Raw genomic sequence first — 12,347 nt, 5'->3', positions numbered from 1 at the left:
GCCCTGTTTCTGATGTCCTATTTATGATTTTTCATTAGTGAATTATACAATAAAGTAAAACAAGCCAGATGGATACTGAAGCTAAAATGGCAGTTAGCACTTCCTTTTGGATGGAGTGTTCTACTTATGACTGGGTTCCACATGCACCTGACCATTCAGCTGATGACAGACACACCCACATGTTCTTGGCCAACAGTGTCAGCTCTGCTTGACATTTCAGCATTCCTGCTATCCAAGGTTAGCATGCTCTAAGAAGACGGCTGTAAGGGACATGTGGATTCCACCAAACAACCATTAAGAATCCTCTTCCTGCCACACTCAGTGCTAGTGAAAATCAACATGTGCAAGTCAGCTGGATGCTAGGACTCAGACTGATGTACAAACTCCATGTTGCCTTGACCTAGGCAGTCTCCAATCATTTTGCAGCAAGTGGGAGATTTTCCCCATACCATCCCACCAGTGTTTAAAACTACAACAATCTCCTATTCTCTACTGCCCCAGTAGGCCATTCAAGAGGAAATTCTTAATAAACGCTCTTTAGAAGCTACTAAGGAGGATTTCAAGATGTGCCTACAAAGATGAAGCCCTGATGTTTGCTTCAAACAAACACACATATTCCTGAAGGTTTGGGTGCCAGTGCTGGGGCTTCAGCTCAGGTCCTGGGCCCTAAACTTTTGTGCTCTACCACTTGAGCCTCAGTTCCACTTCTGGAATTTTCTTGGTAGTCAATTGGAGGTAAGAGTCTGTCAGATTTTCCTGCTCCAGCTGTCTGTGAAACTCCCTCCTCAGGTCTCAGCTTCTTGAGTAGAAAGGATTAAAGGCATAGTCAGTCACCCCCTGGGCCTGAGGGCTTCTGCAAGAGCACACCCTACAGGAAGGGGAAGCAGGAGGCCAAGGGTGGGTTCATCACCTGGTATATCATTGTGGTTGTTATTTTCAACCTGCCCTGTGAAATTATGCCCTTTGTCTTTTGGATTTCCTTTCTGTGTTTTTACCCCTAATATCACTGTAACTGATTTTAGTGCACTGGATATTGTATATATGCATGTATTGGAACGAGGGAAGGGAAAGGAAATACCAAAATGGACAAAGGATACAAGGATAAACCAATGCCATAGCAATACTTACAAAACGATATGGTGTCAACCAACTGTACAACTCATGAAGGGGAAGAGGAAAATAGGGAGCCAGGGGAACCATGAGGAGGTAACAAGTTGGATAAGAAATGTACTCAGTGCCTTACATACGAAACTAAGCCCTCTGTACATATCTTTGACCATAGAGAAATGAAAAGAGAAAGAGTCTGTTAGTGTTTCCTGCCTCAGCTGTCTTTGAACCGCCATCCTAAGATCTCAACTTCTTGAGTAGAAAGGATTAAAGGCATGTCTCAGTCATCCCTGGGCCTGAGGGCTTCTGAAAGTGCACACCCTACAGGAAGGGGAAGCAGGAGGTCAAGGGTGGGTTCATCAATTAGCATATCATTGTTGTTACTTACAACCTGCCATGTGAAATCATGCTCTTTTTCTTTTGGATTTCTTTCCCGTGTTTTTACCCCTGAGATCAGTGTAACTGATTTTCGTGCCCTGGATATTGTGTAGACACATGTATGGGAACTAGGGAAAGGAAAGGAAATACCAAAATGGAAAAGGATACAAATACAAACCAATGCCAAAGCAATACATACAAAAGTGTATGGTGTCAACTCATGAGGTGAAAAGGAAAATGGGGAGGAAGGGGAACCATGAGGAGGTAACAAGTTGGATAAGAAACGTACTCAGTGCCTTACATACGAAACTGTAAGCCCTGTGTACATATCTTTGAGCATAGAGAAATGAAAAGATTAGTCTGTCAATGTTTCTGGCTCCAGCTACCTTTGAACCTCCATCCTCAGATCACAGCTTCTTGAGTAGAAAGGATTAAAGGCGTGGCTATTCCCCCCCCCCCCCAGGGAACTGAGGGCTTCTGAAACTGCACACACTACAGGAAGGGGAAGCAGGAGGTCAAGGGTGGGTTCCTCAATTAGCATAGCATTGATGTTGTTATTTTCACCCTGCCATGTGAAATTTTGCCCTTTTTCTTTTAGATTTCTCTCCGGTATTTTTACCCCTAAGATCACTGTAACTGATTTTCATGCCCTGGATATTGTATAGACACATGTATTGGAACTAGGGAAGGGAAAGGAAATACCAAAATGGACAAAGGATACAAAGACAAACCAATGCCACAGCAATACTTACAAAACTATATGGTGTCAACTAAATGTACAATTTATGCGGGGGAAGAGAAAAATGTGGAGGCAGGGGAAACATGAGGAGGTAACAAGTTGGACAAGAAACGTATTTAGTGCCTTACATATGAAACTGTAAGCCCTTCGTACATCACTTTGACCATAGAGAAATGAAAAGAAAAGGAGTCTGTCAGTGTTTCCTGCTCCAGCTGTCTTTGAACCTCCATGCTCAGATCTCAGCTTCTTGAGTAGAAAGGATTAAAGGCATGGCTCAGTCACCTGCTGGGCCTGAGGCTCTTGGAAGTGCACATCCCACAGGAAGGGGAAGGGCTAGCTCAAGGGCGGGTCCCTCAAGACTGGTATATAAAGGAGAGCAGCACCGCGGGAGCTTCATTCGCTGGTCCCAGCTGCTGGAGGAAGGAGCTGAAGACTGATCCCGGGCAGGTAGGAAGACAGAGGCCCCGGAAACTCTCGTGGCGACCACCAGTCCTCGGCAGACCTCACAGCCAGAAATACAGTTGAATCCTGCCGGTAAGAGGGAGGGGTGTTGAGGGCTGAGGCTTTGGGGTTCAGCGCCTTCACAAGGGGGTGGATTCCAGGGCGGGAGCTGCTCTGCTAGCGTCGAAGCTCTGACCCAGAAGCAGGTTGTCTACGGATTTGTGTGTTGTGTGACTGGGAGCCCCCTAGTGCAGTAGACTCATTCAGGAAGAGGACTTTCTGTTGAGGGCTGTGGATTGGGGGTTCAGCGCCTTCCCAAGGGGTGAATTGCATCGGGGAGGGAGCTGCTCTGTTAGGGTCTAAACTCTGACTCAAGAGCAGGTCTTCTAGGAATTTGTGTGTTGTGTGAAGGGGAGCCCTTGGAACAACAGACTATTTCAGGAAGAGGCTTTTCGTAAGTGTGGTGTTTATTGGCTTTTAATAACTGAGTCAAAGATGAATCCAGGGAACCCTTCTGGTGGGCAGCAGCCTGGTGCTTTTGCAGCATCTCCTCGTAGTACCGGAGGTACACTTCAGGCTAAGCTTCCATTTGGATTTCGTCAGCCCTTGAGTTTGGGGCAAAGTAGTACATTATCTGGGAAGAACCCGGTCTTGTCACAGGTCCCCAGCTTTGGAGCACCTTCTGGAAAAAGTTGTGCCTCTAAAGAACCAGCATTTGGCCCCACCCAAACCTCAAGTGCTGGACTGTTTTCTGGAGTTGAACACACTGCTTTTGGAGCTACATCCGGGCCTTCAAGTTCACCTGTGTCTGGAAACCCAGGATTTAAACTCCCATCATCCACCAGCAGTGGGGTTTTCCCAAGCACTTCTACTTTGGGACCAGAAGCTGGAGAAACAGTGAGCTCTGGCTCCAGGAAGACCAATTTCAGCTTTAAAATTCCAGAGGACTCAGTGTTCAGACCTGTCCTGGGGGCAGAGTCTGAGCCAGAAGATACACAGAGCCAGGTTCCTTCTGGATTTTTCTCTCTTCCCCGTCTACTGGGTAGTGGACCTGGCAGCCCGATGCCCCCTTTGTCTTCTCCTCAGGTGACAAGTAATTCAGCTACGGATTCAAATTTTATCTTTTCAAACCCAGCTAATACAAATAGCTCATCTGCTTTTGCTCCTGCTTTGTTAAACCAAACTGTAGAGGAGAAGAAGAGAGGTCCTGGGCCAGTGTTTGGAGGTGCCAGTAGTAGCTTCAGCTTCGTCATATCTTCCGGGTCTTTAGGAGAACCCTTCCCTGCTAGCAAAACAAGTGCCAAGCAAGGGTGTGAGGAAGCAGTTTCCCCAGTGGAGCCCCTTCCCAACCTCGTGAAGGGACTGAAAAGGAAAAAGAGCCAGGACCGCCGCTCACCAGGGCGGCATGGCCAGGAGGTGGTGGGAGACTCTGACCCTCTGTCCAGGGGTGACCATCCTCCAGGTAAACGCCCTGCCCGCTTGAATCGGCCCCCGGGAGGCGCTTTGTTGGGCCGGAAGACAAAGGAGGTCTTTGAAAGCAATAAAGCAGCAGGCCATCTGCTCCACAAGGAGTCTAAAGGGCAAAGTTCATTTCTGCCATCTGGGGAAAGTGAAGCATCTCCAGGGATTCAGTCTGTCCTGAACCATTCGGGGCTTCCAGGTGTGAATAGAGAGCAAGAAACTGAAAGGAGAGAGAGAAAAGCTTCTGTGAGGGGAACTCCGTACGCCAGAATAAAAGACGCCAGAGCACAGACAGTCTTGGAGGTTTTTCTCCCTTAGAGACCAAGGCCATTGAGTGCAAGAACATCCCCGATCATCTCAACGACAGGGCCTTTCTGGATAACTACTTCAGGAAAGTGGCTAAAGTACAGCGCATTGACACCTGGCCCAGCAGGAAGCTTGCAGTGGTGCACTTTTTTGATCACCCATCTGCAGCTCTGGCTCGAAAGAAAGGGAAACGTTTGCACAAGGAGGTATCTATTTTTTGGCACAAGAAGATAATGAGTCCCAACAAGAAACGCATTTCCCCGAAGGAGAAGAAACCTGGTGATGGGGCAGCTGGCCAGGGCCTGAGGGACGCATCCTTCCCGCAGTCTCCACTGGACAAGCGCCTGGGGAGGGTCGCCCCCGGCAGCCCCCTGAAGGCGAGCTCCCCCGTGAAGAAGCCACGGCTCCTGGAGGCCCATGGAGGTGAGGGGCACCCCTTCGACGCTGGGTCTGAGGGCTCTGGGGGCCTGGGGCTGTGTATGTCCCCTCTCAGTGGGCTGATAGGCACCATGGCTGAGACCTCGGAGGCCAAGTACCGCGTGCTCGCCGAGAGAGACAGAATCCTGCGGCGAGCTGGGGAGGAGAGGAAGGATCTGGGCCCTGCAGGGACGGTGGTGGGGACCTGCCCGGACATGTGTCCCGAGAAGGAGCGGTACCAGAGGGAGGCCCGGGGGCAGCTGAGTGTGTTCGAGGTGATCCCAGGGACACGGCGGGTGGACCACGCGGCGGCGGTGAAGGAGTACAGCCGCTCCTCCGCCGGCCAGGAGGAGCCCCTGGCGCACGAGCTCCGTCCCCCGGCCGTGCTCAGCCACACCATGGACTACCTGGTGACCCAGATCCTGGACCGGAAGGACAGCAGCCTGCGGGACTGGTACGACTTCGTGTGGAACCGCACGCGAGGCCTGCGGAAGGACATTATGCAGCAGCAGCTGTGCGACCCCGCAGCGCTGTCCGTGCTGGAGCGCTGCGCCCGATTCCACATCCACTGCGCGCACTTCCTGTGCGAGGAGCCCCCGTCCACCTTCGACGCCGCCCTCAATGCGGAGAACCTGAGCCAGTGCCTGCGGAGCCTGCGGGAGATGTACGGGGAGCTGGGGCGCCGAGGGGTGCCCTGCCCCGGCGAGGCCGAGTTCCAGGCCTACCACGTGTTGCTGCACCTGGACCGCGGTGACGTCCTCGGTGAGGTGCAGCGGCTTCGCCCCGAGCTCCGCGAGTCCCCCGAGGTGAATCCTGGCCATGCAGGCTGCAATGGCGCTGAGCAGCCACAACTTCGTGCGGTTCTTCAAGCTGGCACGGGCAGCTCCGTACCTGAGCGCCTGCCTGCTGCACCGCCACTTTGACCTGGTGCGCAGGCGTGCGCTTGCGGCTCTCAACGTGGCCTACACGGCTAGCGTCCGGCGGCCCGCGCGCTTCCCCCTGGACGATGTGGCACGCATGCTGCTCTTCGCAGACACCCGGGAGGCCGCCGATTTCCTCTGCACCCACGGGCTCACGGTGTCCGAGGGCCACGTGGAGCTGACTCGAGCCCGATCCCAGGTCCCGGAGCCTGAGGGGCGGCTCCAGGCCCAGAAGTCGGTCTTCGTCACGCGGAAGCTGACAGTGTCAGTGGGGGAGGTCGTGAATGGGGCGCCGCTGTCCCCCGCCCCATGCCTCACCCCCGCGAACAGCTTTGGCTCCCACCATGAGTACCTCGGGGCGAGTCTGGCAGAGGAGCTGCCCAGCGGTGCTCAGAGGCCCCGCACCGAGGGCGCGGGGGGTGCAGGAGACGCCGCCAGGGCAGCTGGGCCGAGGGCGGCCCTTCCTGGGCTCTCCCCGCCACCTCCCGCGGGCCCCGTCCTCTCCCTTGCCCCTTTTCCCCGCGCCCCAATCCCGGCTGCGGCCCCCAGCTTCCCGCAGCAGTCCATCCAGCTGCAGCCCCGGTTGCCCCGGGCTGTACCCGCCGACTCAGAGGAGGCTCAGCCCGGGCTCCCCCCGCCGCCTCCCGCGCGCCCCGTCCTCTCCCTCGCCCCTCTTCCCCGCGCCCCCATCCCGGCCGCGGCCCCCAACCTCCCGCAGCCATCCATCCAGCTGCAGCCCCGGCCGCCCCGGGCTGCGTCCGCCGACTCAGAGGCGGCCCTGGCGGCCGTGGCAGAGGAGCTCCTCAGCGAGGCGGTGCGGGGCGGCTGCGAGGCCGTGGGCACCGCAGGGGCGGCCTTCGCGGCCGCGGCGCTGGCCGTGTCCGACGCCGCCCTGGATGATCTGCTCGCAGAGCTGACGGGGCTCGAGGTGGCCGAGTGCGCGAGGGAAGCCTGCGCCGAGGAGGCCGCGCGGTCCCAGGAGGCGGAGAGTGAAGCACGCATGGCGCGCTGCACGGAAGACATCTGTGGCTGCCTTCTTGGCACTGTCCTGGCTGAGGAGATCGCGCAGACGGCGGGGGAGGCGCTGCGGGAAGGCCGCCGCTCCCGCAGGTTCCTGCAGCGGTGGAGGGCGGCCACCGTGGCCGCGCAGAGGTCACGCAGGGGCCCCACAGCGCCCTCGCCCCCTCAGCTGCTCGGCAGGGCGGCCTGGGCGCCTCTGGACCTGCCGCGGCTCCTGGCCCAGCATGTCCCTGGGGCCCACGCGCGAGTGTTCTGGAAGCTGGTGCTGGTTCTGCCTCGTGGAGAAGAGCACACTCCGGGAAGCCCCAGCGGAATCCTCGCCGAGTGGCTGAAGGTCAAGTTCCTGGGTGAGGGCGGTGGGGCTGGCGAGACGCAGACCCGGGCCATCGTCCTGCGGTCTGGCCGCACAGCGGGGCGGGCGGTGTCTGTGCACGTGTGTGTCCAGGTGGACCCGGACGCCCCAAGGGTCGGCACCCTGCATGCCCTGGAGGCCCCAAATGCCCTCCTGGGCACCAGCGGGCTAGTGCTGCTGCTGCCCCCCAACGTGAAGAGTGAAGATGGCCAGGGAGAAGACGGGCTCGGGCTGCCGGCCCGGCTGCAACAGCTCCTGCGGGCGAAGCCCTGCCACCCCGCACTCCCACTGGTGGTTCTGGTTCCCAGCTCCAGACGACATGGACCGGGGAAGGAGGTGGAAGATGGCTTGATGCTGCAGGATCTGGTGTCAGCTAAGCTGGTGTCCGAGTATATGGTGGTTGAGATCCCCGATTCCATCCATGATGCACGTGCCACGGAGCAGGTGACCCATGTGGCCCAGTGGCTGGTCTCACGCTGCCCTCACGCCCCGGACCTTTGCTGCCAGACTCTCACTCAGTATGTTGAGGATGGCGTCAGCCTGGCATTCAGTGGCCGATTTTTCCAGGATCGAAAGGAGCGGCGCCTGGCTGGCCTGGCGTCCCAGGAGCCGGGAGCCATCGTGGAGCTCTTCAACAGCGTTCTGCAATTCCTGGCCTCTGTGGCATCCTCAGAGAAGCTTGGTCAGCTCTCCTGGCCTGTCCCTGAGTTCGCCGAGGCGGGAGGCCGGCCGTGGCTTCCTCACCTGCACTGGAACGCCCCGGAGCACCTGGCCTGGCTAAAGCAGGCTGTCCTTGGGTTCCAGCTGCCTCAGTTGGCCCTTCCACCCCCAGGAGCTCCCTGGCTCCCCATGTGCTCCATGGTGCTCCAGTACGCCTCCCAGATCCCCAGCTCCCGGCAGACGTGGCCAGTGCTCCATTCCCAGGTGGAAAGCCTGCTCCGCCAGACCTACCTCCGCTGGAAGAGCAAGAGCTTCTCCCGGAGCCGGCAGGCAGGGCCCTCGGTGGCCGAGGTTCCCTGGGACGACGTCCTCGCCCTGTGCATCGACCACAAGCTGAGGGACTGGACACCCCCTCTGCTCCCTCTCACGTCACAGGCGCTCAGCCAAGATGGGCAGGTCTGTGTCTATTTCTTTAAAAATGAGTTGAAAAAATTTGATGTTCCTTTGTCATGGAAACAAGCCAGAGCACAGACATGGAAGGAGCTACAGCTGACTCGGCCACGTGTTGGGATAAAGTCCTTCTGTCCTTCGGCAACCCATGTTCCTACTCCATTGCTTCAACTGCACCAACAAGGGAAGAGGAGGACAGAGTGTGGCCCGAAGGGGAGGCCCGGTGCAGAGGACCTGATGCTCGGAGCCCCTGCTGAGGAGCTCCTCATCCAGCGTCTGTCCGGGAGCCTGCTGCTGGAGAAGGAGGAGAACGAGAGGTTTGAAGAACAACTTCAGCAGTGGTTGTCTCAAGACTTGGGTTCATGGACCGATTCCACTTCCCTTCCCCTCTACCTTCCCCAGACACTAGTATCTCTTCCTGGTACTATTGAGTCCATGGCGCAAGCATCTACCGTAACTCGTCCACGGACTGCAAGGACCAGGGAGCAGCTGCGGCCTCCAGAGCCACTGGGCACCTCTCTGACTGAACGGCTGAAGCACCTGGAAAAGCTGATCCAGAGCTCACGCAAAGAGGAAGTCGCCTCTGAGCTCCATCTTTCTGCACTGCTGGACATGGTAGACATCTGAGCAGCCTGACCAAAGACCTGGTCTTCTTGCCAAATAGTGTCTTTTTACAATTATGTTATTCCCAGATGCTTCATGCACTTTTGCAAATGTGATTATAATTCATGCAAACAAACCATTTGAATCTGTAAAAAAAGACAGACAGACCTGATTAAAAGGGACATTCCTTTAGGAGGGAAGAAAGATCCAGGACGAGTTCCCCTTTCTTCGACATTTCTTTTCTTTTGCTTCATGTAATGTGTTCCTTCATTTTCTCATTTCTTCCCTCCTCTCTGCTGTCCTTGAGTTGCTGAGTTTGTTCTGTGTCAATTGCAGCGGTTGGGCCCTTTCTACTGTACTTTCCTCCCCATTTCCCATGCGTTCTGTGCCATGCTCCCAGGACTTCTCTCTTCTTATTTCTGCATTCATGATAACCCTGATGTGATGGATCTCATCATCCCATCACAGCCCAGGCTGACCTGATTCTCTCGCTCCACACTCCAGCCACTCAAGTGCTGGACTCAGGTCCCCATTTGTAATAGCACCTACTTCCCAGGGGGTGACACAGTGCCGGCTCACGGTCAGTGCTCTGTCAACGTAAGCTGCTTCATCACCCCCACGGGCACCAGCATCGCCATCATCTTTACAAAATAACAAGGCCTCAGCAGAAGAAATTAAATGTCTTACTTCAAAATAAAGGATGTACCTTTCCAGAGGGAAGGCTGAGATGCAGGGAGAGGCCTTTGGGGCTTGCAGAGTCCAGTGTCTCCTTCCCAGAGGTCAGTGGAGAGGCCTCCGGGCTTGAAGGGTCCAGTGTCTCCTTCTGAGAGTAGAGGGCGCAGGCACATCTGGGAGTCAAGGTCCAGCTTGGAAGTGAGTCAGAACAGGAGTGGCCTAGTGGGAGAGCTCAGTGTCCAGACACCATGCCCCTGTTCCGTGGGAGCTGGGATGTGGGGTGGACATCTAGAGCTCTGCCATGAGATCTACATGGGGCCTGCTCCAGTCCTCCTGGCATCCTCCTCTCCCGCCTCCACATCCCATCCATGTTCCAGGCACAAAGGGCAGAACAGTACACAGCTGTGTAAGAGAGGGTGAGTGTGTGTGTATGAGTGTGTGTGAGAGCGCGTGTGGACATGAGGAGACAGCAGCCTGCCCCATCATCTATCCCAGTTGCAAAAACTTTGGAGAGGGCTGGGGATATAGCCTAGTGGCAAGAGTGCCTGCCTCGGATACACGAGGCCCTAGGTTCGATTCCCCAGCACCACATATACAGAAAATGGCCAGAAGCGGCGCTGTGGCTCAAGTGGCGGAGTGCTAGCCTTGAGCGGGAAGAAGCCAGGGACAGTGCTCAGGCCCGGAGTCCAAGGCCCAGGACTGGCAAAAAAAAAAAAAAAAAAAAAACTTTGGAGAAGCTCTGACCCCCAAAGAAACACACTAAATTAGGCTCAGCTCAGCAGTTCCCAGGCTATGCCAACTCAGTTATCTTCTCCTTTTCTTTTCTTATCTCTTAAATATAACATACATTCTTCCTGAACATCCTAGGGGAAATATTGACTTGGACCTAGAGAATTTGGAAGAACTGTCACTGCCAAGGTAATAAAAATATATAGATTAAAAATATTCATCATAAAACATAATTTGTTGAATGCCTTTCTTTACATAATATACAAGTGACCCAAGTGAATGAATGTTATGATGAAAACAAAACTACTGCACTGTGTGAGATAGTTCAGGAGCTTGAACTCTAGGCCTGGGTACTGTCCCTGTGGTCTACCACTTGAGCCACAGTACCACCCCCCGGCTTCTTGGTAATTAGTTGGTAGTGTTTGATCAACACACACACGCACACACACACACACACACACACACACACACACACACACACACCCATGGAGAGTTATGAAACAGAAGGCTTAAGGAATCATTGTCGGGAGCCGTCGGGAAATCATAATTTATAATTTTCACCAATTGTCAAGTTGATTTCTTTACCTCCACTTTTTAAGTTAGAACTAGATTTATATTGCTTTCAAGTACAAGTATTTGTATTTGTAGAATTCTGTATTTCTTCCTCAAGGGTATTATAATATTCACTTTATGTAGAAGGCTTGCAGAATGCTCATTTGGGCTCACATTCATGAGAGCCCCAAAGATGCTCTTACATTAATGATTTATTCAAGCAATGTGTCAGCTGGAGAAAGCAACCAATCCGTGGTTTAAGCTTTAAATGAAAGCTCCAAAATTGTCAGTGCAAATCACTTCACTTCTATTGATTAAAAAAGAAACCATGGGGCTGGGGATATAGCCTAGTGGCAAGAATGCCTGCCTCGGATACACGAGGCCCTAGGTTCGATTCCCCAGCACCACATATACAGAAAACAGCCAGAAGCGGCGCTGTGGCTCAAGTGGCAGAGTGCTAGCCTTGAGCGGGAAGAAGCCAGGGACAGTGCTCGGGCCCTGAGCCCAAGGCCCAGGACTGGCCAAAAAAAAAAAAAGAAACCTACTATGATTCTATAATCAAACATTCCAAAATACTGAAACCTATTTATTGATCAAACTTATATTCATTCAACTGTCTGACATTTTCATGTCACTTTTTTTTTTTTTTTTTTTTTTTTGCCGGTCCTGGGGCTTGAACTCAGGGCCTGAGGACTTTCCCTGGCTTCGTTTTGCTCAAGGCTAGCACTCCATCACTTGAGCCACAGCACCACTTTTGGCTTTTTCTGTATATATGGTGCTGAAGAGTTGAACCCACGGCTTCATGTATATGAAGCAAGCACTCTACCACTAGGCCATATTCTCAACCCATGCATGTAACTTTTATATGCAAATGTATAATTTTCATAGGTGGATAAGTTATTTTTAGATACCTAAGAATATGTTGAATATTAAGTTATACCTTGTGATCATGATATTTTAGTTCACCCTTTATTACTGGAATATAGCACAATCATTTCAATGAGAACTATTTCTTGGATTGAATGTCGATATTAATTGACTTGCATATGTTTCTATTTTCTTTTTTCTTTTAGGCTGTACTTTGGAGATATAAATTTTCTCAGTTTAAAGGCTCTTTGGATGATAGCAAGAGCAAAATCAAATTTTTGTTTCAGAATGCAGATACTAAACAGATTGAAGCTAAGGTAAACACAAGCAATCTATCATCTAATTTACCCCGTAATTACATTGATACTATTAAGAAACAGAGGAAGAAATTCTGGGAAGCCAAAAAGTGCATTCACATTCTCCATTTACATGAAATACCCTGGAGACCAGCGCAATAAATTCACTTTACAGCCTTAATGATGAGGTTTTATGGAAAGGAATCAGTTTAAATGAACTACAGACAAGTAATTGCATTTCTTAATTTAATTCCTTATGGACTAAATTTGTACCACACTAGAATAACATCTTGAAAAATAGATGGATCATTTGGGCTCTTAAATATGCATTGCAAATAATAACTTAAAATATTTTAAAAACTGACCCTATTTTA

The 12,347-nt window shown here is 52.8% G+C and overlaps 1 protein-coding gene across 1 annotated transcript; it reads left to right on the top strand.

The window, feature by feature from the left end:
* The first annotated feature begins 3,160 nt into the window (after positions 1-3,160).
* On the top strand, positions 3,161-8,978 carry LOC125367037 (germinal-center associated nuclear protein-like). The gene is given in 3 exon segments (XM_048367675.1): positions 3,161-4,385; positions 4,388-5,661; positions 5,663-8,978. Coding segments are annotated over 3 exon segments (5,715 nt in total). The 3' UTR covers positions 8,879-8,978.
* The last annotated feature ends 3,369 nt before the right edge of the window (positions 8,979-12,347 follow it).

This window comes from Perognathus longimembris, chromosome 18 (genome assembly GCF_023159225.1).
Source record: "Perognathus longimembris pacificus isolate PPM17 chromosome 18, ASM2315922v1, whole genome shotgun sequence".
Lineage (NCBI taxonomy): Eukaryota > Metazoa > Chordata > Mammalia > Rodentia > Heteromyidae > Perognathus > Perognathus longimembris.
This window is presented reverse-complemented; position numbering and strand designations above follow the sequence as displayed.